Below are 25,673 nucleotides of genomic sequence, written 5' to 3'. Positions count from 1 at the left end.
AAGCCCCCAAAACCTCCCTTTTTCATGATTTTGCTTTTGAATAGGATGGAAAGAAGTGGGTAAGTAGAATTTAATGCTTTTTGTTACTTGTCCCTCTCAATCTCACTGTTTTTGTGATAAAAAAATAAGTTTATACTTGATATATTGTCAATATATAAATTTTATACACTGTTAGTAAATAAAATAATAATTCTTTAATAAAATGAATCAGATAATAATATTTCATTAATGAATAAATTATTTTAATTTATTTACATTTATATTAATGATTAATATTTGTTAATTAATGAGTTATCATCATTTAATTTATTGAATACACTGATAATATATTAAATATAAACTCGAAATTGGGTATCATATGCTAATGCTATCCTTTGTTTTAAAAATGCTGTTGGTCCATCACATCAGTTTTTCTTTTCTTCATCTTGTATGCAACAGAGCAGTTTCCCGTTCATGTTATACATGTTATACTAAAATTAAGGAACAAGTGACACCAATTAAGAAACATTGGAAATTACGATGGAAGAAAAGAAATCTATTGAAATTCCTAGAATACCAGTTAAGAAACAAGGGATAATAGCTTCAGCTGGCGACATAATCCAGTTGCTAGCAGGTTATACTAAAAGGAAAATTAAAAACAACCGACATGGAGATAATTTTATTTTCTACTTATTCATGGACTTTGAATCATAAGAACTGTTTCTTTCTTGTTCAAACAACTGCTTGATTATGCTTTTCCAGCAATACAAAGCCATTGACCAACAAAGAGTGAATCACAATCGAGATTGGGGTTGATTGATTCGAAGAATGTAGTGGTCAAGTTGAACATGTTTATTACACCAAAGCATGTGTCGCCACTAACTACGCCGTACACCTTGTCACAAGTTAGGGAGCTCTTCTTTCCCTTTGGAACTGCATGCATTTCAATGCTAAACATAAATGAAAAGTTCAAACATTGTTCTAATTATTGAGATTTGAGACTTACTTCCAACTTCTCGGCTTTCAGACATGGAGACAATGGCCAAAAGAGCAACGATCAAGACAAAGTTGGTGAGCATGGCAATGTTGTTGTTGGACTTTGGCATTTTTGTTCTTTCTTTGGCTTATGAAGTTGTTCTGCTCTTCGGTGGAGCAACTTCCTGGATTAAACTCCTATTTATAGAAAAAATTCATCTTGGTAACATACAAAAGAGTCAATAAGGCCGTTAATATCTGAGTGGTTACTGCCTAATTGGAAAACCAGAGGCCGGCTTTTCTTTGTGATCTATTCTCATTTCATGGCGGATGAGACAAAGACAAAGCATTGCTAATTACCAAGATTAAGAATATTGAAGCAGAATAGACTACAGAGGAGAGGTAAGCAATTTGCATCGCTTTGGTCATGGCCTAAAAGGCTCATAGCATAATAGTTCAGTTTCAACTTGCCATGAGAGGGAAGAGAATTTTGGCACCAGATGTGACAAATATAGACAGTTTAGTTAGACACAAATAACAATATAAAGACGATTAGGACGATGATACTCCGATCAAAAGATGAAAGAAAGCAGTCTTTCATGATCATTCCTTTAGTTAAGACGCGAAAACCTTTGTAATTGATCAGAAGAGAAGATATGTAACTCTCTTTAGATTGGCTATTCGTTCATAATCAAACAAAAATATCCTTTCCTGCAATTGCCACTGAGATGTATTTGGTTTTCAAAATTTGATATATTCCTATCCATTTCAGTGTCAAGATTCTGTGTCAAAATTTATTACTTGTTCTTATCTTCTGATGTCGCCAAAGTGAAGTATTGCCACAGGCATATATTCCTCGTTCTACAGTTAAGTAAATTAATGTTGATTGGCTTGGAATTAGGATACAGTTAGAAAGGATTGGAACCAAAATTTACAGAATAAGAGAAGAGCTAAACAACCAAATTTTTACCACTGTAAAAAAAATCCATCCAAGAATTTCTTCGACAGTTTAATAGTAGAAGTGTAAATCATAGGTTTTACAGGTCGACTTCTTGGCATTGCAGTTTATGTAATGATGCTTAAGAATAATGATGAGTCGGTCACTCCTTTTGGATTCCAGGCCGTCTATGCCATGGACTAGACTGTTAGGATTGCCAACTGGTAGATGTAAAATTGGCTGAATGCTCCTACTTCCCCCTTAATCAGAGTCTAGCTTTGTGTCCAGCAATTCAAGTACATCACTCTTTGAAGAGATTCTTCAGTCTGACGTCTGTTATCCTCTTTGGATTTGCCTCTGCCATAAAGTCTATTATCATCCGATGAACTAACAGTAGAAAAATACCCCTTCTTGCTGGCGTTAATAGGTCGAAGACTGGAATTCCATTTGGAGCTATAATCTCTATGACCTTCCACTGCAGCTACACTAGTTGCCATGCAAACTCTGCTCAAATAACTCATCTTTACTTATTGCCTAGTTTCTCTGGATTTCTAACTTATCCTTGTTACCCTGTTAAAAAGAGGATCAGGAACCCCTAAACTATATAGAGATCAATGAAACATTATCAGTTGGCGAGGATAGTGGTTTTGAGGATCCTGTCAACATCAAAACCACGTGGCAACCATGGTTTCTGGTTTTACTGGTGGCGGGACAATTTTTTTAATTATTGATTGGAGTCGTCCAAACTCCAAAGGGATTTGCTCAGCGGGTTTTTTTTTTCCAAGAAACATTATCAGTAAAAAACGTGGCAATCCCAGAGCCGAACAGCTATGCTCGAGTGGCCTGAATGAGCAGAGTATTAAGGAAGGTTGACACTCTGTCCCCACCCAATCTGCAAACTTCACACACTGTAAAACCAGGAAAAAAAGCGTTGGGAAAAGAAGGAAAGATGCTACAAATGACAAATGAAAGGGAAGATAGGATAGGGTCGTATGGCATTAACAAGGGCAACGATAACAAAAATTCCTGATAGTGACGAAACAAACAATGTCACTTCGGTTATGAAATGGGCAAGAAACAGGAGGAATGGAGAGGCCATCCCTGGCGTGACTTGCGTATCCTCCTGATTAATGCCAATGGAAAGCCAACGGTTTTTCACTCTCCTTCGACGTTTTAAATTGCGGGCGCCTTTCCCAACCCTACCATAAAGTACACGCAACCGCTGGGATTTATCCCCAAAAGAATCCCTTCATCAATGGGCCATCATTGACCATTTATGCATTCACAATGACAAGTACAGGTTTTGGCTAGGGAAAATCAAAAGAAAACGTCTTCAATCCCATATCCAAATAGCTTGGCACTAATTACCCAATATATTAAACATTTTCTAAAGATAATTGATGCGAAGATTGTAGAATATGCTTTGAGACACTACTACTCACTTTGACATCCTTTTTAGTGTATTACATCCCATGAAGAAAAGTTTTATTCCCTTGGGGAAGCGACAAAATCACATTATCTACAAAGCATATGTAAACTAGCTGAGTTTCAAGTCTCCAATCACAGAAAATTCAGCTCACTTTTATACAATAACAAAAGATGATCATTCTTCCACTACAACACCCTTCACGTTACATGAAAAGATTTAAGGGGTATACGCAAGAGAGGATTATATCAAATTTCCATCACGTATCAAAGCAACTAATGAAGAATTGCCACTTTTATGCTGAGTCTACTCCTTCAACCTGCTGTTGAGCAAGGTATCTTTCCCTACGTTCCTTCTACACAATAGAAATTGACAGTCATAAGTAATGCATATCATAGAAGTAAAACATCTGTAAGCATAATTTTCATCAGATGATTACAAGAAACTTACCCATTCATCTATGACAAGTCCTTCCCCAATAATCTTTGGACCTGCATCCTCTGGAGGCTTTTTGCGAGCCTCAAGTGCAGCATCAGCATCAGCTAATTGGCGCTTCAATTTTTCCAAAGCCTTCATAAAGGTATGAGGCAGAAACCCGTAAATATTAAAGCTAATTATGCATTCTTTTTTGTTTAGACTTTTATTTTGTGATGGGTTATTAGTTTGCTACAATATTGATAATGCATTTCAAGCATCATGCAGGTGGAAAGTGTTGACATGCAAATGTCTAAAAGCAGAAGCAAGTGCGAATAAAAGCACATATAGCTGAGGATAAGATAGAAAGATGCTAAGTACTTACAGGACAAGGACGAGCAGGATCTAGAAAAACAACCCGAAATATTTTCTCTATTGCCACTTGATCCTTCTGCTCATCAAACTGCGAAAAACAAGCACCTAAGATTAATTACACAATAAGGTTACAAATATTCAACCTCCAAGGGAAAAAATTTCAGATAGGTAGAGAAGCAATCAATTGTATAGGTGGTAAAAGAATATTCTAAATTGTGCATCAAACTAAGGCAGCCAGAACCCACAAAATAATTGAAAAATCATTCATGCCTCTATTAAAATGGGCCCAAAATCAGCATTGAACAAGAGATTCTCATCCAATCAACCATGACAATTGGGCATATGTCACCTTCGAAAGTCTATTTACAGCAACACCAAGACATCTTGATGACCAAAATGCAAAAAATCTGGCCCTGAAGCACAGTAGTTTCTTTATGTTGCAGACAGCAGGTACAAATCCAGAAAAAGAAGAATATCGGATATAGAAGCTTGTTCCTTAGAGACATTTTATGCTTCAGATTAAGAAGCCTTGGAAATACAAGAAATCCAATCAAACTATAGCACTGCTTAAATGTAATGTCATCCCGTAAAGCTACTTGTTAGCAGAGAACTTTAAATATTAACTACATAAACTATATAAGCTCATCATCATCTAAATGTGGTCAAATTAAAAAGTCTTATTCTTCGTCATCAAGATAGAAAATGAAAATCATGTGAATTATAAAAAAAAAATTTTATAGAAGTTCTATGCACGCACCAGTTCAGGAACATAGTCCATCAGACCTTTCACCTTGAGACTCATGATTTTAAACTTAACCTTGCTCTTTTGTTCCATTGGTTTTTCATTGTTCTCAGGAAGCTCCACAAACTTGAAGACTAGAAAATCCATCCAAAACAAGAAGAGAAATTCATAAGAATCTTTCAGAAGATATGATGACTAGTGAAAATATATAATAGTGCCAATGCATAATATGAACCACAAGTAAAGGGTATGCATAAAAGTGTAGAGAAGCAATTACCCGTTGCTATGATGCTCTCGCCCGGAGCAAGAATAGCACCAGGAGGGCGCATGAAACAACTCTTTGGTGCTGTTGTTTGAAACTAAACCAACAGAAACAAAAGGACTCATTACAAGACTCATCAAAGCAATGTTTATAATATACTACATTTAACTATAACATACTCACTTCCACTTCTATCTCTAACTTATTAATTATAACATAACAAAATATGAACAACAAGAAAGACAAAAACAACAAACAGAAAACAAAATGTTCCAAAGGTTTAAGGGGTACCTTGAACGCTACATATGACTTGCTCGTGTTTTTAATCCTCACTGCACTCCTCACCTGTTTCCCAGGTTCATCTTGGAATATACAAAACAAAGATATGCAATCAAGAAAAAGCAAATTCTAATTTGAAATTAGTTACCTCAAATAATGGCCTTTAATTCTCAACACTTCAATTTTGGATGCAAGTTCTTTCGAAATAAATCAAACAAAAGACTTTCTGAGTTAAGTCAACAAGTCGTTCTACGTCCTAATATATAGTCATTTTCATTTCAAAGTGAAAAAAACAAAAGCTTTTTTTTTTTTTTTTCAATAATTAGTAGCAAAGAAGAAAAACTATGACTACAAAATTTACCCAGCAATTTTGATTAAAGCTGGTAATTTAAAACATGATACACAACACACGTTATGTAAGTAGGACACGGTGGTGCGACCTAAAATTTTTGCAATAACTACATATAAGTTTAACAAAATCAAAAAATATATATTTTATATTTTCTTGTCGATACTAATAAATAGGTAATTTTCGTGTAAAATTCGGGAGGAATACACTAATTTCAGTATTTTTACACGATACAAATGACGAATCTTAATTCTCAGCAAGCTCTACTCTTTAAAGTTTGTTGACTTTACTGTCGATTTCCAGAAATAAGCATCAAAATTTTTGCTTTAGTTTAATCAAACAAGCGAAAAATCTATAATCTGAGACATTAGTTTCGTTTTATTTATTCAAAAATGAAGTACTTACATTGAAAATAGAGCTTATTAGCTGGATCAAGCTTGAGCCGACGCCGAGTAGGCAAGAGCGACTTCGCAACAGAGGAAACAGAATTGGCAGAGCCGTGATGGTTCGATCCTTCGACATGAGGTTGACTTTGACCTTGTAGATTCAACGCCGAGGTAGATGACGACGTAGTACTGGTATTGTTTCCGGTTTGCCGAAACGGCAGCTTAAAAAATCCCCAAACTTTGCCATCGGACGGTGACTTTTGCTCAGTTTCTATTGCCATCTCCCTTACAAGCACATGTACGGCAAGGTTTTACGCGTTGCCAACTTTAAAGGACAAAAAAGAACAGCACTTCTCTGGTATTTGAATCGAGAAACTCGTGAAAGGAAAAAGAAAAAGAGAATCGGACTTCAAAGCACGGATTCTACCGTATTTGACTTTGTGAGAATTTGAAGTCCGTTTTTTCACCCTCCCAAACTTTTTTTTTTTTACCCTCTCCTTGCTTCATTAGCGGGGGCTTTTTAAACGGCGCCGTTTTCCGTCACTGTTATTTTTTCTTTTAAATGTGATAAAAATTCGGATTATATAATGAATACTATTATAAATTTTTTAAATTTAATTCAAAATTTCATTCGATTTTATTTTTAAAATTAATTTTAAATTAAATTTTATCATTTTAATTTATCAATTTTTAAAATATAATTTTTTATTTTTATATATTATTTTAATAAAATTTTTAATATTTTTAAATAAATTTATATATAAAATAATTATTTTATTTTATAAACTTTAAAATATATTTTTTAATTCAATTTGATTTTTTTATTTTTTATATTTCAATTCAAAATTTAATTTATATATTTAATATTTAAATGTATTCAACTTAAATAAAAAAAATCAATCTTAACTAAATTAAATATCACAATTTCAAATTAAATTTTATTTTTTTTGAATTTTTTTTGGCCTCTATCCTTTTTTACTGCTTTTTACTGGAGTTGAGTTGACGAGGAAAAACAGGGGCAGGTGGGATTTTCTATTGACGCTGTTGGATTAGATTAACGTCTTAATTAATGGAATTTGGGTGGGATTAGTTCGATTAATGACAAATTTTAGTGATCAAACTTGTGTCACTTTGAATGATTTCAGAGAAATGGTCAAGAAATTTTGGTGTTCCTGGTCCCTACTTTAAAATTAAAAGTTCGGGTTTTTTTCCTTTTTTTTTTTTTTTCAAGATGATGTGACACCATTTTTTGGATTTTCCTTACCTTTCCCTCTTCCCAAACGTGTCGAACAACTAGTAATTTTAATATCAATTTATTAAAATCAATATTTAACAGTCACGCGTTTTTGTGTTTTGTTTATTACTCAGCAGGGAAGACGAAAATCGGAAATAAATAATAACTTTTATTATAATTTTAATTTTAAAAATATTTAATTCAAATTTAATTATTTTTATGAAAAAACAAATTTGAATTCTCATTTCCTTAAAATTTTTTTAAAAAATGTAAACAGGAACTGATTTTTGTCTATTTGGATTGATAGTTATTTATTTTCGTGTTTTTGTGAGTTGTCATCAAGGATGTAATAATGCAAATAATTAGTGGGAATGACGCGGAAATTCAATTTGGCGTTGAAAACAACGTTGACTTTAGAGAGTCTGTCGTGGGCTCGTGGCCCAACCAATTCTAGGCAGGGATTGGTCCTCTTGAGCAACTAATCTATAGCAAAAAAAAAAATTTTTACCTAATACTCATAAATTATTTAAATTTAATTCGAATAAAATTTAAATTTAACTTGAGTTAAATTCAAATTTGAGTAGCACAATTTATTGAGTATAAATAATATATTAATATTTATAAATTATTTAAATTTAACTCAAATAAAATTTAAATTTAATTTGAGTCGAATTTAAATTTAAATAGTTTGATTTATTGAACAAGTTGAGTTTAAATATCTTAATATCTTATTTGAATAGCTTACAAATCTAATATTTTTATTATTTTAGTTAAAATATTATTATTTTATTTTTATATATTAATTTAAGCTTAAACTCAATTTAAACATGTAATTAAGTTTTAAATTGAATATGAGAATTAAACTCATTTTTATTAAATGAGTGTAATCAAACGAGTTTAAATAATTTGATTTTTATCTTAATTCAAATTCGAATTTAAAAATTAAAATTTAATCACGTTCAAGCTTTTAAATAATAAATTTCAAGTTGAGCTCGAATTTAAAATTTTTTTATATTAATTTAACTCGATTATACTCCCAATCTATGGCTCCTCACCCCTCCAACTGCGTTAAAATGCTTCAATACCTAGAAAATAAAAGATATATTTTGTTTGCTTTTCAATTTATCCTTCGCAAAACAGTCACGTACCCTACCAGCATTCAGCTCCTCAATTGAACGTCTTCTTGCTCTGACATCACTCTTAGTAGATTTAAAGACGATATCCGGAAAACAAATCATAATTGGTTAAGCTAAGCCTTCAAAACATGTACAAAACATCACTATATATAGTCTCATCATGCTAAGATGTCATAAAAGAAGCCTTTCATGATCGTGCTTAATTTCTAGACACAGGAAACTTCTCCTTTCTGTATTCTTCTCTCCTTCACCTTGGCTTCTACAGACTCTTATGACTGGTTTTCTTCTAGTAAACAACTTGTTGCCTTGTGAAAAACTGGTTTGTGTGTTATCTAGTTTTTGAAGCTTTCTAGAATTGGATAGCAATGGAGTTTGATAAAGGGTTGTAGAAAGTAAGTGTAAAATTATACTTTCTGTTTATAGTTTCAAACAAAAGAAGATCACAAGAAGAGTTATCCTGTATTTGGAGCCTCAATATTATGGAAGATGGAGACGCAAAGAAGTTTATCAATTGTCACTAGTTTGAATCAAACCTTACGTTGATATGATGGAGATGGAGCATGGCTTTGTCCAAGACTTTAGATACATGGGCTCTGGGTCCATGGGAAATTAGCAATAGGCCTGAAATTGGGCTGGCCTAAAACCATAGGTCCTGTCTTGCTCGAACGTAAACAATTCGTCTTTAATTTTAGTTTGATCTTCTTTAGAAGCACCCTGGAAACATGAGGAATTGATGCTCAGGTAGGACTAAGTCAAGCACATAACAATCCAAAGAGACTCCTCTGCCTGCTTGAGCCTCTCGTTCTTGGCAGTCTTGAAAGCCCCGGAATTGACTGTATTGGAGAAACGCCTTGCTTGCTTTGATGCCTGGTCTTTCATCCCCTGCATCACCCTCATCACCGCCTGTTAAAACACCTTGCTGGCGTACCTCAAGCTCATAAGTAATCAAACACTCTCGAAAAACTTTTTCCATGAAAAATTACAAGGAGAGATAGTTTTCAAGAAGTTTAAAGTATTTGGAGAAAGTTGGTTAGGTGTATATATATATAGAGAGAGAGAGAGAAGAACTTGAATCCGACGCTCTTTTACGTAAACAACCGGTTATGGTGACTTAAATGGACGCTTTTATCAGAGGAAAAAGCAAAGAAAACCGCAACCCCCGGGTTGAGGTGGGGGGGATGATGACGTGTCTAAATTTCACTGGCACAAAACAAGAAGATTCCAAATAAGAGGATAAGGACAACCCAATGCCCACGTTTGATTTTGGAAGTTCTCCCGCGGGTTTTGTATGCTTTTGGAAAGTTTAAGATTCTGGGTAAGATATTTTATGGTGATAATAATAAGAAAGAAAGACGTATCTAATTGTTAGAAGCCCAAATGGGAGAAAATCAAGTCCAATTTCAGCACGACCATTTCAAACCCACGTTTATCTAATTGTCTGCCCAGCCCACACGTGTGGCACTCAATATTCACAATTTGCCCTAAGATTAATTGTATGAATTAATTAAATTAAATTTTAAATTAATTTGAATTTGTTACTTTGACAATAATGTGTGTCAATGACAGCAAGCCGCAAAGTATAGTTTGAGTTTAGATTTCAAAGTAGCTTTGAAAATTGAAGAGAAGCTTATTTGTTTCCTTTATTATGTTAATAACAATCACGTTCTCTAGTTTTTCTTTATTCATAGCTTTACAACTATGAATTCAAAAAGAATTTATGGCCCATCTAAAAGGTTGTGGAGAGGAGAAAATTAGGCAAAAAGCAACATTTCATGATTAATGTGTCTCTAACATAGTTGGAGAGAAAGCATTCATGTTATCCATATTCTAGCTTGAATGTGTCGAAAAACTGATTTTTAAAGAAAAAACCCAATGCAGTTTGAAACCCTTATATTTCTTTTTGTATATTTGTTAAAGGAGAATTGAATTTTATTCTATTCACAAAATAATAATAAAAAAAAAAGGTCCAATGGCATCCGCTTTGATCATGGTAATTAATTAAGTTATGATTGGTTTACTTGTTGCCTCCAAGCTGATACACATGTTTTTGATGTTGCAAGACCTTCTGAACTATAACCACTAATTCAAAGATAATCTGGAAATATGGTTGGTATGTGGACGGAGTGGTTGTGATTGTGTGGCCAGGTTTTGGATAGCTGGACCAGGAAGGTGGAGTAGAGGGGCTGGGAACTGCTAGCTAGCTAGGAAATTAATAAGAACAAATTATTCAAAGTTTTTAACAGATGATCATATCGCCATCACAAAGCCACTCATTGTCTATTTTAGAAGCAACCCCACTTCAATAATAATTGCTCGGAAGTCGAAGTTGCACAAGTCAACGACATTGAGCTCTTGATGTTTTGCTGGAACAGCAAATCATCATATATCAAATGTGGCTGAGAAACAACAGGAGACAAAGAAGGACTGATTTAAGTTTACAAGTTATTCCCAAACGATGAATTGGTAATTTTCTCTTTGTAAAACCTTTTTGGACCATAAGATCAAAGCTAACGTGTTTAAGGGTTATTTCCAATTTCTTGTAATTTGACAACTGTACTCAAATTTGATCATCCCTATCTGTCCCTCTCCGCCCTAGTACTGATGAAAAGGTTAAGAAGAAGCATTTTCTCGATTCGAGTAATTGGATGTTGACGAAACTAGCTATTTGTCTATCTATACATGCTCACATGAAAAATACTGGAAGTGAGTCGTGATGTGAGGCTGCGATCTGTCTTTGATATTCACACAAAAATCAATCTTTCTTTTTTTCTTCCTTGTGCTAACTTTCTTTTTACATATGTTGACCACGCTCGAAATACTGCTCCTACTCCATTAAAATCCCATGAAGCGCTTGTGTTGATCTTAATTAAACAAGTTTGAAGATGTATGTTTAATCCAATCAATGGAAAAGAAAGGGAAAAAATTGAATCATATAGATAACATATAGTATATATATTCAAGGAAAATTGAATATTGAAAAAATTAAAGCTTATCTTGAAACTTATTGGAGGAGAACCCTTTGTCAGTCCTCTCTCTGCATAATAATATGTGTCAATAGTGAATTCTATTATTTGCCATGCTTCCCTCGCATTTATATAACCGATTACCTTGAATCCTCCTATGATATGGCCGTATGAAAAAGGGGAAATGATTGCATTACCCTCATGTGGTGGGAACAGGAATTGGTCCAATAATGCTGCTTTCATGGGTAAAACAGTCTTGTGTCTTCAGAGTCTTGGAGTCACAACTCAGAAGATCTAGCTTTAGCTTAAGCCAAGGTCAATCTTTTCAAAAATGCAGTCATGCAGATGAAAAGAAAACGTGGCTGTTTCATGTTGGTGACAGGTTAGTATGAATCCAGAAAGGAGGTAATGACACTCTCCGCCAGCAGGAAAAATGATAGATAAAAATCAAAATAACAAGGGTATTTTGGATGGACTAATTAAGATTCAATTATTAAAGGAAAAACCAAGTTCCAACGGCAAAGAATTTAGTTTTTATTAGTAAGATTTTGATTTCAAATCTTATAAATAAAAAACTAAATTTAAAAGAGTTTATTTTTTTATGAAATTTGATTTAATTTGATTTTGAATTAATTTTAAATTTAAAATAATTATCGAAAAATCCAAATAAAAAAAATTATTAAGGGAAAATGCAAAACCTGAAAGAAAGAGATATTGTTAGGGGGTGGCTTCACATTTTTTCTCGAAAGGAGGACACGTCGCCATGGTGATGAATAGAGGACGGTACCGAATCCTATTGACTTGGCTTTGGTGTCTTACCCTTCCCTTCTCGCTATTTATTCAAGAACGTCTCCATACGGACCCTGCATCTCTTTGCTGCATCCTTTCCCTATTTTCTCTTCAATTCTTTTAACACCTCTCTCTCGCGAAGAGAATCTAACCAAAACCTAACCATTACCATAAACAAAGACAAAGTATGGGAAGAGCACCTTGCTGTGATAAAAATGGGCTGAAAAAAGGGCCATGGACGCCGGAAGAGGATCAGAAGTTGATTGATTATATTCAAAAACATGGTTGTGGAAATTGGAGGACACTGCCAAAGTATGCTGGTAAGCATTACCTACTATATTTTCTTAGCTGCAAAAGTCTTCTTTTATTAGTATTTCTTAACGTGCCTACTTTCTGGTCTGCATGGATGAATTACTGTACTTTTTATGGACTTTATGCTACTGGGTTTTTGCCTTTTTAATTGTTTATGATAGGGCTGCAAAGATGTGGAAAGAGTTGCCGTCTTCGATGGACCAACTACTTGAGGCCTGATATCAAGAGAGGAGGATTTTCTTTTGAAGAGGAAGAGACAATAATTCAGCTACACAGTATATTGGGCAACAAGTAAGCTCTTTTCTAACTTCTTCTGCTCTTTTTAGTTCTATTTTTCTTTGTTTCACAACATAGTTTTTCTAATGTTTTGAATATTATAGGTGGTCAGCCATTGCTGCGCGGTTGCCAGGAAGAACAGACAACGAAATCAAAAACTATTGGAACACTCACATTAGAAAGAAGCTTCTTCGAATGGGAATTGATCCGGTGACCCATAGTCCTCGACTGGATCTTCTTGATCTCTCCTCAATCCTAAGCTCATCTGATCTCTACAATCAATCTCAAATGAATATGTCAAGGCTACTCGGAGTTCAATCCTTCTTTAACCCTGAGCTTCTAAGGCTAGCCACTTCTCTCATGTCACCTCAACGTGAAAACCAAAACCAAAATCAAAACCAGAATTTCCTCCTTCAAAATGTTGAAGAAAACCGACTTTGCAGTTCCCAAGGCCAAAACAGATATCAACCATTAGTGCAATCTAACCATCTCCCAACGCAAGTCCAAGAAATCCCAAGTTGCAACTCGTTGAATACTCCTTGTAGTATTCCATTTTCTAACGAAGCACAAGTCATGAACCTCAATGTGGACCAATGTCCATCAAATCTCACCGACTTAAGTGACTGGCAAGGCAATGCGATACCTTCAAACTTGACTGAAGATTACGTGCCGCTAATGCCAAACTATAACTATTACGGCTCTGATCAAACCCTGGCCCCTTCAGCAGAAACCTCAATTTTCCATTCAAACAACAGCAACCAGAGCTTCAGCTTCGCGTCAGTTATATCAACGCGTTCATCAAGTCCTACTCCATTGAACTCTAGTTCAACATACATCAACAGCTGCAGCACTGAAGACGAAAGAGAGAGCTATTGCAGCAACATTTTGAAGCTTGAAATCCCAGACATTTTGGAGGCTAATGAATTCATGTAGTTCCAAAATCAGAAACTTACAAAAATGAGCCTCCCTTTATGTCCATTGTGGAGGATGTTGATAGTGTAAAATTTTCTACTAAGAATTACTGTATTAGGAATCAAGATCCTACCTCTCTCTTTTTTTCATTTTTAAAAAAATCTTTTTATATAATGGGAAGTTTCCATTGATATGTCACAACAATTATTTTTGTGGCTTAATTATTTACTGACTTTCTATTTGTTTCTTATCATATCTTATTGAGATCAGTCATCTTATCATATATTTATTCAAATCATATCAAATGGAAGCAACATCTTTTTACCCCTTCCCTAATATGGACAATCTAATTTGCCTATAAGAAGAAAGCTTTTAAAGCATAAAAATATATGTACTTATCAAAATACTTACTCAAAGTATTATTATGATCATAAAAGAAAATCATAAGATCTTGGCTTCAAGGATCCTGACAGGAAGTCAAATTCCAGCTGGCTTTCCGGCCATAATTCATCGGCGTTAGTGATTCGACACGTGTCTCTGCACCAGAAAGGGCAACTGTCTTTCAGGCAGTGATAAAGTATGTATTTTCGCATGGGGGATTTTGGAGATGCCGGGTATGACCTAAAGCAATTAACCAAAAAAGAGGACGTGCCGACCTACAACCGGCGGCCAAAGCCGTGGGGGTGGGGGGGGGGGACCACCATGCAAAGGAAAAGCTTGCTTTTGTAGAAAATATGGCGTGGCTCTTGTGCTGTTGTTTTGTCTCTATCATCTCTCTTACGCCATCAGTAAGCTTCGGTGTCAAACCAAGAACCCCATACGTAATAACGTCAACATTTTTGGGGACACGTGGACTAATCTTGCAGGGGTGGGTCCCAAAAGCAAGGGGCTTGTGCTTTTGAGACTTACCGGCTGACCGGGTAAACCACAGTGACAGGCTTCTTCTCCAGATTATTTCTTGTGGGTGCATCATGCAATAATCATGCTTACTCAATAATATTAATTTCAGGTTAATCCATGATTATGTAAATCATTGGAAAAAAAATAAATTTAACTTGTCCGTAGTTTTGGGACAAAATACTGTTACAAGTTTGTAGTAGTGAAGAAGTTTTATGAGTAAGAATGTAATGTCCATGGAAGAGGGTCTGGATTGTTGTACGTACGGGGCGCACCATCAAGAGTCTGGAATGTATTCTCCATGAATATCTCTTGGCTAAGAGCGAAATCTCTTGCTCTTGATCATACATCTCTTGGCTAACAGGGTCTTGCGCATGCTACTTTTGGTCATATGTTTGCATGTCCTTTCAAGTTTCAACCTGATGATGAGCTTTATGTTTGACTTTCTAGTTATTGATTATTACAGATTGCTGCCAAAAAAAGAACATGGAACCCTATCTTCTACTCGTGCGATCCGAAGCTTCTTACCCTCTTTTACTGGCCCTCTAGGTAAACCTCCCCCCACCCAAATCTCATATAAGCTTTACGTCATTTATACGTGAAAAATTGGCTTTGTTTTATGGGTTCAAACCAATAATAGTTAGGCACCTCAGTTCAATTCTCTCTTTTTCATGTTCCATCCAACGTACAAAAATTATATCAGATTTTTAAGGCTTGACATGTCAATTAGCGTAGAAATTTTTGAGGTATAAAGGTACAGTTCTTCTTTGACTATAACAATCCATCAAAAAATTTCTCGACCGCCCACAGAAATTTTGTTCTTTGAAACATTTTGAATAAGAACACCCTCTAAAGTGGTTTCCTGTCTTAATTTGCTTTTGGGTTTCACCTTCTTCTTTTTTTCTTCCATTTCTTGCTTTTTAGTTGACATTTTCAATTGTGGACATTTTAAAAGATGGGATTATTGACTAAAAATTCACTTTTGGGATGTTTCTTTAATTAGAATATATGAAATTAATAATAATTTTAAAAAGAAAAACAAGTTATTGATCGTGCTTATCTAGTTTGTCCGTGAACTCTTTGCCTCAATTTGGTGTAATTCTCTCTACTGCTACACGTGTAATAAGAATGGAATTAATATTCAAGTAATTAATACATAAAATTTGGTACTATTAATGTTTCTGTTTCAGGATTGTTGCATATATATATTCCTCAGGGACATGATGCTACCAAACCTATAGCTTTCCCACTCTATTTCTTTTTAGCTGAAAACACTGTTCCTAATCATTATACGAGGACTGATCAGGAGAACATAGAGATTCAAATTAATTTAAAATCTCCATCTCAATTATCATCTTATTCACAATTAGAGTCGAATCTAAACATAACTTCGATTCTAAATTATATCTGAATTTCCATCTAAGACAGGGCGAGAGTTAGTATCTTTCATACACGGGACCCTGGCCTCCTACAGGAATTCACCGCTATATTTTAGCACTCTTTAACCAGGAAGAAGCAATAATGGGTGGGGGGAGGGGGACTGGGGAGAGAGTCAACTGCCGGATGGCCGTGCCAACTTCAGTAATACTCGCCAATTTGCTGCTCAAAATAGGATGGGGTTTCCGTTGTTGCAATGTATTTCAACTCACAGAAGGAACCAGCAATAAAGAAACGCTAGCTGATAGCTGTTTAATTGTATTGAATGATTTTCCATCCCTACTTAAGTGTACTAAGTACATGGTTGATCAAAATATTACACATTTACAAAGTCGCAGCAAAGTGGACTAATTCCAAATAATTCGACTTGCCATGGCCAATAGGGGGAGAGAGAATGGACAATTGCATCAAAATTTCTGCATGCAATGCACGCTAAGGAATAACCATAGAGCAGAAGATAACAGCAGCAATGGCCCCAAACTGAGAATCCCTTATATTACATGTCATTGTTCTTCAATCCTCAACTACTCACTGAGCTCAGCACTGGACGTAAATTCAAGAATGAGAATTTATATTATTAGCTGTAAATTTAGTGGAGTTTGATGAATATCGTTTTAACAGCGAGATAAAGATACAGATAGAGGCTTTAGTATTCCACAAGTAACTTACTCTGCGCATGTAAGCTCACGAATTTCTTTTATTGCAGCATTAATCGTATACAGGGCCATTTTTTCAACCTGATTTTAGAGAAAAAGCAGAATCATATTCACATTAATACAGAAAATGAACACTGTTAACTGGAGTAATATTTTTACGAAGTCTACCTCAAACTTCTCTGCTTTGGCTTTGTGATCTTCTGGAAGCAGACGAAGTTCATCGATCAACTGGATGCACTCATCACATTTTCCTGTGAAACAAAGTCCAAAACCACATTAACGCAGGACTACAGGTTGTCAGGGGAAAGAAAAGAATCTTTAGACATACAAATTGGTAAAATTTCTTGGCAAAAAGTAGCTTGTAGTTCATAAAATTGAAATAAATGAAGCAACATATGGAGCAACTATAAAATTATTCAGAATTTCAACACAGCATCATTCATAACAGTAAATTCTATAACAATCATTCAAGACTAAAGATATTAGTAGTATACGTTAACTTAACGTTCCTAATCTGTTATGGACAGCCAGTTGGAATTATAACAGCTTCTCCGACATGCTGCTCAAAAGTCCGGGGTTCAATTTCTAGAAGCAATATCAGGTGGAAAGAAATTTCAGTAGGTTTATTCTCAACTGTAACAAGAGATAAACAAAACTTAGTACACTCACCATACTCATCCTCAGCCTTATTTTGTGACTTATGTCAAGAAAGAAATGCTGATCAAGGATTGGATGAACCAATTGTAGCAGGAGCTCAAAAAAAAAAAAAATCAGTATTATGTCCATGCTGCTAGAACATTGTCAAGTCTTGGGACTGGTCTTACATTCTTTCGTAAGCAACATGTGTGAACGAACTCATTTGAATGCCTTCTAAGGTACTCCATAAGCTTCCGAACTTCGCGCCTACGGAAGATATCCCATTCTGCACCACAAGACTTGGCCAATTCTGTTCTTTCCCCAAGGACTTCCTGATTTGCTAATGCTTCTGAGCTGTGAATGGTTTGGCATGGAAGTAGTGCAGCTTGAGCATTTGAATTAAAACCAGAAAAAGAACCAGAGTCAGAGCTATCTTCCTTATCCTGGTACACATCTCTATCTTTGAAACCTAAATCATGTGCTTCATGCACAGCAGAAAGTAATTGGGAAACTTTTGGTACTCTATCATGAGCATGCATTTCTTTCTTGATCATATCATTCTTTCCTACTCCGTCCATGTTGTCACCGTGTGTTGGAGATTTTTCCTTCACTTTATTAGTCATCTTGCGATCAACAGTAGTCTTAGAAAGCTTCCTTTGGTCTTGAGATTTTTTTTTTTTCATTAACTTTCTTATTTAATTAAGCTGCTTCATGGATACAGGAGCATATGTAGCATGTGCCAAAACATTAACCTGGGATAGAAAGAGGGAAGAGGCAAAAAGGAAAGACAAAATAAATGGCAAAGATTACTTACATCTCCATGATGGTAAGGATGATAAATGTTTGTATCAAAGGCTTTTCACAACAACAGATATAGTTTAAGGTTGTGCTTTACTTGAGGCTTCATAGTTTACTTTCGAACAACTTCAAGAATATGATAGTTGATGCTCTGTAAACTCCATAATAACGCCAATTGCTAAAAAGTTTCAAATAATTTCTTGCCGAGCTCACCTTACAACATTACCTTCTAAGGGATGATAAGGTTTGTCAGAATATATGAACAAACATTTTGTAAAGGTAGAAAATTATGTGGAAAAGGTTAAGAGCATGATCAATTAGACACACCAAGCAATGGTAAAATCATATTTTAAAAATTGTAAACGAAGTTCATAGCACAAAACATGTGCAAGAGATTATGATGCATGTCAATATGCAAGATTAATTAAGCCTGCCTCAGAAACTTATTTGCCACTATGATAGGCGCACTTGACTGAGTTCTTTGTTTTATCGGAATTGGCACAACATACGTTAAACTGTTCGCTAGGAAATATCATTGAACAAGAGCTGTTTACATTCGAGTGGAGATAACTTGTAAAATAAGCATCCTTCCAAGTTTTAAAAGGTGGATAAATTTAACGAGATACTAGTGAAGGATAGACATAGACATACCACATCACATAAACTGTAACATAATTTTGTCACCGAATTGGCATGCACAAGTTCCTCACCACTGCAATATGAGACAGAGACACAGGGCCTGGGTCAGGCTTTATGATTTCTTGTGGCAACCTTGCAGCAATGTTCAAAAGACCACTTCAAGGATCCATGTATTCTGGAAGTAATAAAGCCCAAATGATTTCAGTATAATGATCTGGGAATTGTTCTAGAAATAAATGAGAAGAAAGCCAGCCCTTCAGTTTCAGCTTCCCATCACACATATTAGATTGTGTCAGCCCCCTCAATGACCCCAAAAATAACTGCTTAATACCAATTTCAACCTGCCACCATATAAAAGGTAAAATTGTTTATAAGCTACACCTAACTTAAGATTTCAGAAGGCAGTAAAACATAATGCAAAGAGCACATCTCACCAAAAAAAAAAAGAAAGAAAAAAAGTGAATCAAAAAATAATGACTGACGAGCAAGAAACTCATAACCTGCAGGCATACCAGAGAATCAAGCAGATGCATATGGAAGCTTAAATACACTTTTTAAAAATTATTTCACATTTCTTTTTTATTTTGTCTATCTTTCTATTCAGTTATTGGTATTGGAGTAGTCATCATCAGACTACTCCTTGTGCAGTTGGGATCTGTTTGATCTGGAACAGCAAGCGAAGATAGCAGGATTTGTTAACCTGGAAATTATGCTCACCTGCCTAGTCTTTGGAGAGTAGAAAATGAAATGGTGTTCCTGCTGGTTGGAGATAGGATGTTAATTATCGAATATAGTTGACTTTCATGATACGAGGGATTGCCTGATTCGATTAGACAAATGTGATGGATTATCATCGGTATCTCAAATAACGATATTGAAATGCTGCAATACAACATTTGAATAAACGTTGATCATTCAGATCCCAATCTATACCCTGAGAAGGGAAAACTAACATATAGGAGAAGAAATTGACTTTTTTTCAATTTTCATCGAGAACCGAGGAATTGCTCCTAAGATACTGATTTCCAAAATATTGGCGAAAAGGCTGAAAAATGGAATGAAGAGAGATAAAAAAAAAAAAAAAAAAAAGAACCTGTAACATTTGTATTCTCTTTGAATCTTGAATGATTGCCTTTGTTCCAGAGAAAGCAAAAAACATGATTGAGTGCAGCGCTGGCAAATTCATCTCTGAAACTGATAGAATTCATCAACGCTGCACTCAATGATGTTTCTTCCATCTGGGAATCTTCAATTGTTTGCTTCAGCTGCAATAGATTTAAGTATTAAACTATCCAACCAATACATCTGGACGAGTATAATAAAAAAAAAAATACATGTACTAGTTGCAGTACATGTAACTTGAATTTGATTTGTACGCCCCTTAATTTCTGGGGATCTGAATCAAGTTTCTTCCATTAAGCGACTTCAGGCTGTACTGGTTTCTTGTACTGGAATCTTAAATCTTGTACTGGATTTGACCCCAACATCCAATTATCGAATTCATTGCATGGTTTACCATAATTTTCTTTTATATAATATATAAAACTGCGTCGGATTAGTCAGAAATTCGTTATTACAAACTCCAACCTCTAGGTAGCAAGTAGGGACCACTTGATTAGGAGGTCAAATGGTAGAACTTTGATAATTTTCTGTTGATCATGTTTGATAATGGTTAAGCTCCAGTATGATCAAGTTTATGTGACTAGCATGTCTTTGTGATTCTGCACATTTAACCTGCCTCCTCTGGACAATGATATCGACCAATGTCTCGGCATCACCTTCAAGCTATCAGTCCAACCATTTACCAATACCAACTCAAGGCCTCTTCCCAATGCATCTAGTTCTGCAATAGTACTGCTAGTGATTCTTCCTATGGATTCAGCATAACCAAGTAAGAATTCAGACTCGTGGTTCTCGAAGACCACTCCAATACTCGCTTTTTCTCGTCTACCTTTGCAAGATCCATCAAAGTTTAATTTAGTCCATCCAATTTCAAGTTTTTCCCATGCCACTTGAATAGGTTCTTTGTGCCAGTTCTTAAGCAGCATTCGAACTGGGTTTTGTATCAGTCTTAATTTGACATCTAAAAACATTACCGAAGGCCAATATCATTTTTCTAACATTTCCTTCTTAAAAAGTAGCAGTGGGAGTGAAAAAAATGGGTGTCTACAGGGAGATTTGAATCTTAATATATTTCCCTTTCCATTGTTTTTAGGGGAAGTGATGTATAATATACTTTCCAGAAATACTCGAGTCCTTAACAAAAGTTGACCTTGCATTGCATGTAGGAACTTGGGATTGAGCTTGGGTCGATTGGTCTTCCGAGCCCAGCTCATGGGCTCCTTATCTCAGATTTATATTGGACGATTACTAATGAATTGAGCACCATGCATGCATGCACATAAAAGCCCAACAACGGTTTAACTAAATATGGCATCGGGCTGGGTACGCACTGTAGTAGTAGACTAAACACGGATAATTCTGTTTCAACATTAATTAATTGTTATTTTATGGTTTGCTCTTCCGTAGTAGGCTAGCCTACTTATTTAGATGAATAAATAAATTGATTTATCTAGAAAAAGATTTTTTGTTTCGAATTTAATCATTTATTTTTATTTTCTAAATCTAATATCTAAATCTTAACTCGTAAATTAAATAATTAATAATCATATTTACGTGTAGTTCTCAGTAAAAAAGATTGAGAAGATTAGGAGAATGCTCTCCATGTTTAAGTGCTATTACATTGCAAGGATATATGCAATTAACGTGGGTTTCAAGCCATCGCATATAGATCAAAATCTCAACCACATATAATCTTATGGATGGTTTTGAGTAATTATGTATGCAGTTTAAAGTTCTGGGGAGGATAACAACAGACATGTTCACCTGACGATGTCTTAATTATGTCTGTGCATGTATGTCTTATTCCATGGACACTTGAACATCTCAGTTTGTAAAGAGGAATAATATTCAAAGGACTTCATTACAACAACTAATAATAATGGTTTTATTTATAAGTTGCCAAGTTTTAACGGCTCTCATGTTGGAAACAATCAATGACAGCTTAGCTTGGCCATGAAACATTAATTTATGCCAAGAAGATATATATATATAAAGTGAGCGAAAAATAAAAGCAAATGTTTGTAAAAGAATGAACACTATTTGTATGTAATGAAAAATTCAAGAATGTTTCTCCAATATTTCAAAACTCTCTCCGGGGAAACAATGTGGCTTCTGTGATGCATGCAGTAGCAGCTATCTATATCTTATTTGTTTCTTTCTTCAAAGGAATTGGCCTTTGGCATCTATAAATTTAATACCAAGGGACCGGAATTAAGTGTCCATATTTGGGATGTGTTTTCGAAATGTGATTGGCATCACATATGTAGTGCTTTAGTTGCATCTTTTGCCAACAATATGCCCCCACTTATCTGCTAAGTTAGCCATCCATGTTTTGTTTAATTCCATCATTTTTGTTCTTGAATTGATGATGATGATGATGTATACCGCACAATTGTAGAACTTTTTGGAATGGGAAATTTCCAAGAACCTGAGACTGGTTGCAGTGGTGGGGTTCTATCGCTTGTGTTTCACAGGATTCTCAACATTATGCTGAATTCCTGATAAGGGGAACGATCAATATAGCTTCTTGTCAAACTTAATTCTTGGCATTAAAAAGTGGTAGTAGTGGCATCTTCCTATATCTATCAGATTCAGACCCAAAGTTGACATTTACCACAAACACGTGAGTCACATGTACGGGAAAATTTCTTGCTTGCCTGCTGCCTGGTTTAACTTCCTTTTTCCCAATGGAATGCCGTATCAATCGAGGTAACCATCCTTTGACAAACTCAAACAAAACATTTGAAAATATTTTAAACACTTGTATATAGATAGAAACAGCTGATATTTGTTCAGTCTTCTGTTATTTAATTCCTAACCACCACCTATGTAACCTTTGTGCACAGTTTTCAGTCACGAAGGAATCTTTGTTCTATGTAAGAGGAAATGGCACCCTTTAATACTCAAGTGGATTCTAAATTGGGTAGGGAAGAGGGAGAATGTGGGGGTTGTCAAAGAAAAATGCAAGTCAATTTAAAAAAAAAAACAAAACTGCTCGAGTCAATCCACATAAAATAATGACTTAGAGAAAGGAAACTTTGAGTCTAAGGACATAGAAAAATGTTTTAAAACCTTCGGGAAAATGTGACTAATTTAAAGAGTAATACCTGTTTCAAGTTATATAGGAAAAGTATAGTTTGTTATAATTTCTTTTTTATAATACCATAAAGAATATTCTTAAGTTTTGATGATATTAAAAAAACACGTTTTATTTCTGAAACATTGTTCATAAAAATCGAATCTTAATTGGTAAAAAAAATAATTTCTATCCATATCAATTGGATTAATTTTTGTGACTGCTTTAATATTGTCAATTTTTAGCTATTTTGTCACTCTTCTTTCATCTGATAAGATTTCAATTTGTATAGATAAAAAATTTGTTTTTCTGCTCATTAACTTGACCTATAAATCAAAAGGGAAAAAAAGAAAAACAAAGGTGAAATTCCTGAAGCAGAGAGGAGTGGAAAAGTTGAGTAATTGGATAAAAAAAAGGGCTGGTATGCCAGCCATTCATCTACTCCTATAAATAGAAGAGCTGCTGAGACTGAGAGGATTCAGAAGTGAAGTTGAAGACGCCACGGCTTCATTTTCAGCACAGAAAGTGACCCTTATGTTTTCCATCATAATTGCTCACTCTTTCATTCTCACATTTATTTCTTTCTCATTCTTCTCTTGACCCTTCTCTCAAATTACATGCAATTGCAACATATAGCGAAAAAAACAAGGTAAAATTTTATAGGAAGAAGAAAAATACAGAAAAACCAAACAAAGAGAGGATTGATATGGAGCACTTTGATCTTGAGGACCCATTCACAAGCTTGAAAGAAAACCAATCTGATACAATTTCAGCTCTCTTTTCTTCAGAATCTGATCACATGCCTTCCCAGAACTGCTTTCAATGTTTAAAAACCCGTGACTTCTATGTTTCTTTGCGACAGGAAGCTATTTCTCTAATTTTGCAGGTATCCCATATCTATATTAGCTTAGTACTCCTCTTTTTCTTTCATCTTTTATGTTATTTACTTGTATGCTTGCCTTTTATTTTCTTGTATTTTGTTGTAAACTTGTTTTAGTTGGTCAGGCACAGCATTCTTGTAACCTTGATCCCTTCACGCCATACCTGGCTGTTAACTACATGGATCGGTTCATCTCCAGACAAGAAATCCCAGTATGTAGTCAAGCTAAATATTCTCTCTTGGTTTAGGATAGAAAAATTAACTTGATATAAGATGCAGAGTGTTCATTGGTTTATATTTGTTTTCTTGGTCACCAAACAAAGGATTGGTTAATGCATTGAAACAACATTAGCTAACAATCCAATTCATCTTGACTTTTGCAGCAAGGTAATCCATGGGTTCTGAGGCTTCTTGTGATAGCTTGCATTTCTTTGGCTGCAAAGATGAAGGAAATACATTTCTCTTCCTCTAATTTCCAGGTAAAAACATTTCTTTTTGATTCATAATGTTCTACTTTCATCTCCTTAATTTGTTTAACCCCATGCAAGACTAATACAAATGAAACAGAGAGAAGAAGGGTTCATCTTTGATGCCCCAGCTATCCAACGAATGGAGCTTCTGATTCTTGATGCCCTGAATTGGCGAATGAGATCAATAACACCCTTCTCGTTTATCCGTTTCTTCATATCTTTGTTGGAACTAAAAGATCCACCTTTGACACAAGCACTAAAAGAGAGAGCGACAAATATAATCCTCCAAGCTCGTAATGGTAATTAGACAGAAAATAAAATAAATTCCTGTTATGTCTTGTCAGAAAACAGCTTCAACCCTTATGAGAAAACTCTGTTTTTTGTTACAGAAATCAATCTATTAGAGTTCAAACCATCAATAATTGCAGCATCAGCTCTTCTTCTGGCATCTCATGAGCTATTCCCATTGCAGTTTCCATCTTTCGAAACCTCAATTTTGTCTTGCGAATATGTGAATAAAGTAAGCAACTAGTACTAATAATATTTAGTTCTACAGTATATATTTTGTTAATTTCTTTTTTACTTTACGTTAATGAACCAATCCAATAATTTGACAGGAGAACCTGTTGAAATGCTTTAACGTAATGCAAGAGATGGTGATTAATGAAATCAGCAAATCAATTGTTGATACCGTGTCAAGCTCAAGTACAAGTAGTCTAATACGTGTTTTGTACTGCCACTGCACCAAATCCGAAAGTGAGAGTAACACTATCACCATGGCTGCCACTGCAATGCCTGAAAAGAGAGAAATCAAGCATCGGAAATTGAATCGTTTTTGCAGTGAAAGTGATAGGGTGAAGATTTCCCAGATTCAACCATGTGAATAAGATTCAGCTAGATTTTTCACTAGTTAATGTCCTAAACGTAAAAAAAAAAAAGTCATGAATGGCTTTCCTTTGACCAAAAATTGCAAAAGAGAACAAAAGAAAAAATTTTGGAGATGAGAGAAGTAAGATAATGGCCAAAGGGTAAAAAATTCATGAATTAAAATTCAATAATTATTTAAGTGCTTATTGTTTTTTTCAATCAATTAAACTCTTAAATATTTATTTTTATCAATCGAGCCTTTGTTAGAGAAAAAATAATTAATTATTTGGGTGTTTGGTGTTTTTCTTTAATTGAGGGTTTATTTGAGTAAAAATAAATATTTAAAAATTTAATTAGTTTAAATAAAAGATTCATAATTTAATTAATTGTAATAAAATATCATAAATTTAAATGATTATTGAATGTGAGAGTTTTGAGAGGATTTTTGA

General features: G+C 34.7%; 3 protein-coding genes and 2 pseudogenes across 4 annotated transcripts; 2 read left to right on the top strand and 3 right to left on the bottom strand.

Moving 5' to 3' along the window:
* Window positions 1–3,288: 3,288 nt before the first annotated feature.
* On the bottom strand, window positions 3,289–6,581 carry LOC111280368 (vesicle-associated protein 4-2-like). Its single transcript, XM_022867684.2, has 7 exons — window positions 6,144–6,581; window positions 5,402–5,472; window positions 5,126–5,207; window positions 4,864–4,982; window positions 4,117–4,194; window positions 3,768–3,887; window positions 3,289–3,672 (listed from the first exon to the last, which is right to left on the bottom strand). Exons 1-7 carry the CDS (start codon window positions 6,403–6,405, stop codon window positions 3,613–3,615), a joined length of 792 nt encoding a protein of 263 aa, XP_022723419.2. The 5' UTR covers window positions 6,406–6,581; the 3' UTR covers window positions 3,289–3,612.
* A 5,519-nt stretch (window positions 6,582–12,100) lies between these two features.
* Window positions 12,101–13,962, top strand: LOC111280920 (transcription factor MYB102-like). The gene is made up of 3 exons (XM_022868460.2): window positions 12,101–12,566; window positions 12,720–12,849; window positions 12,939–13,962. The coding sequence occupies exons 1-3, from the start codon at window positions 12,434–12,436 to the stop codon at window positions 13,765–13,767; spliced, it is 1,092 nt and encodes a 363-aa protein (XP_022724195.1). The 5' UTR covers window positions 12,101–12,433; the 3' UTR covers window positions 13,768–13,962.
* A 2,783-nt stretch (window positions 13,963–16,745) lies between these two features.
* Window positions 16,746–19,162, bottom strand: LOC111280526 (lysine-specific demethylase JMJ28-like; annotated as a pseudogene). The gene is made up of 6 exons (XR_016335027.1): window positions 18,822–19,162; window positions 17,561–18,124; window positions 17,411–17,489; window positions 17,242–17,321; window positions 16,905–17,023; window positions 16,746–16,817 (listed from the first exon to the last, which is right to left on the bottom strand). The product of XR_016335027.1 is annotated as a lysine-specific demethylase JMJ28-like (transcript).
* Window positions 19,163–19,896: 734 nt separating this feature from the next.
* Window positions 19,897–21,039, bottom strand: LOC111281005 (uncharacterized; annotated as a pseudogene).
* A 2,470-nt stretch (window positions 21,040–23,509) lies between these two features.
* Window positions 23,510–25,266, top strand: LOC111280856 (putative cyclin-D6-1). Its single transcript, XM_022868379.2, has 6 exons — window positions 23,510–23,893; window positions 24,013–24,099; window positions 24,271–24,366; window positions 24,455–24,656; window positions 24,747–24,877; window positions 24,975–25,266. Exons 1-6 carry the CDS (start codon window positions 23,714–23,716, stop codon window positions 25,242–25,244), a joined length of 966 nt encoding a protein of 321 aa, XP_022724114.2. The 5' UTR covers window positions 23,510–23,713; the 3' UTR covers window positions 25,245–25,266.
* Window positions 25,267–25,673: the final 407 nt, after the last annotated feature.

The sequence above is a fragment of the Durio zibethinus genome, chromosome 28, assembly GCF_047325235.1.
Source record: "Durio zibethinus cultivar Kanyao isolate XHJ-2024 chromosome 28, ASM4732523v1, whole genome shotgun sequence".
NCBI lineage: Eukaryota > Viridiplantae > Streptophyta > Magnoliopsida > Malvales > Malvaceae > Durio > Durio zibethinus.
Note: the sequence above shows the minus strand (reverse complement) of the source record. Positions and strands in the feature narration are given on the sequence as shown.

Excerpts from the sequence above, each read along its gene's own strand:
- LOC111280368 (XM_022867684.2), bottom strand. The coding sequence starts at position 6,405 with ATGGCAATAGAAACTGAGCAAAAGTCACCGTCCGATGGCAAAGTTTGG. Across the intron at positions 5,208-5,401 it reads AGTCATATGTAGCGTTCAAG|TTTCAAACAACAGCACCAAA; the intron begins GTACCCCTTAAA and ends CTGTTGGTTTAG. Across the intron at positions 3,673-3,767 it reads GACTTGTCATAGATGAATGG|AAGGAACGTAGGGAAAGATA; the intron begins GTAAGTTTCTTG and ends TCTATTGTGTAG.
- LOC111280856 (XM_022868379.2), top strand. The coding sequence starts at position 23,714 with ATGGAGCACTTTGATCTTGAGGACCCATTCACAAGCTTGAAAGAAAAC. Across the intron at positions 23,894-24,012 it reads CTATTTCTCTAATTTTGCAG|GCACAGCATTCTTGTAACCT; the intron begins GTATCCCATATC and ends TTAGTTGGTCAG. Across the intron at positions 24,100-24,270 it reads TCTCCAGACAAGAAATCCCA|CAAGGTAATCCATGGGTTCT; the intron begins GTATGTAGTCAA and ends TGACTTTTGCAG.
- LOC111280920 (XM_022868460.2), top strand. The coding sequence starts at position 12,434 with ATGGGAAGAGCACCTTGCTGTGATAAAAATGGGCTGAAAAAAGGGCCA. Across the intron at positions 12,567-12,719 it reads GACACTGCCAAAGTATGCTG|GGCTGCAAAGATGTGGAAAG; the intron begins GTAAGCATTACC and ends TGTTTATGATAG. Across the intron at positions 12,850-12,938 it reads CACAGTATATTGGGCAACAA|GTGGTCAGCCATTGCTGCGC; the intron begins GTAAGCTCTTTT and ends TGAATATTATAG.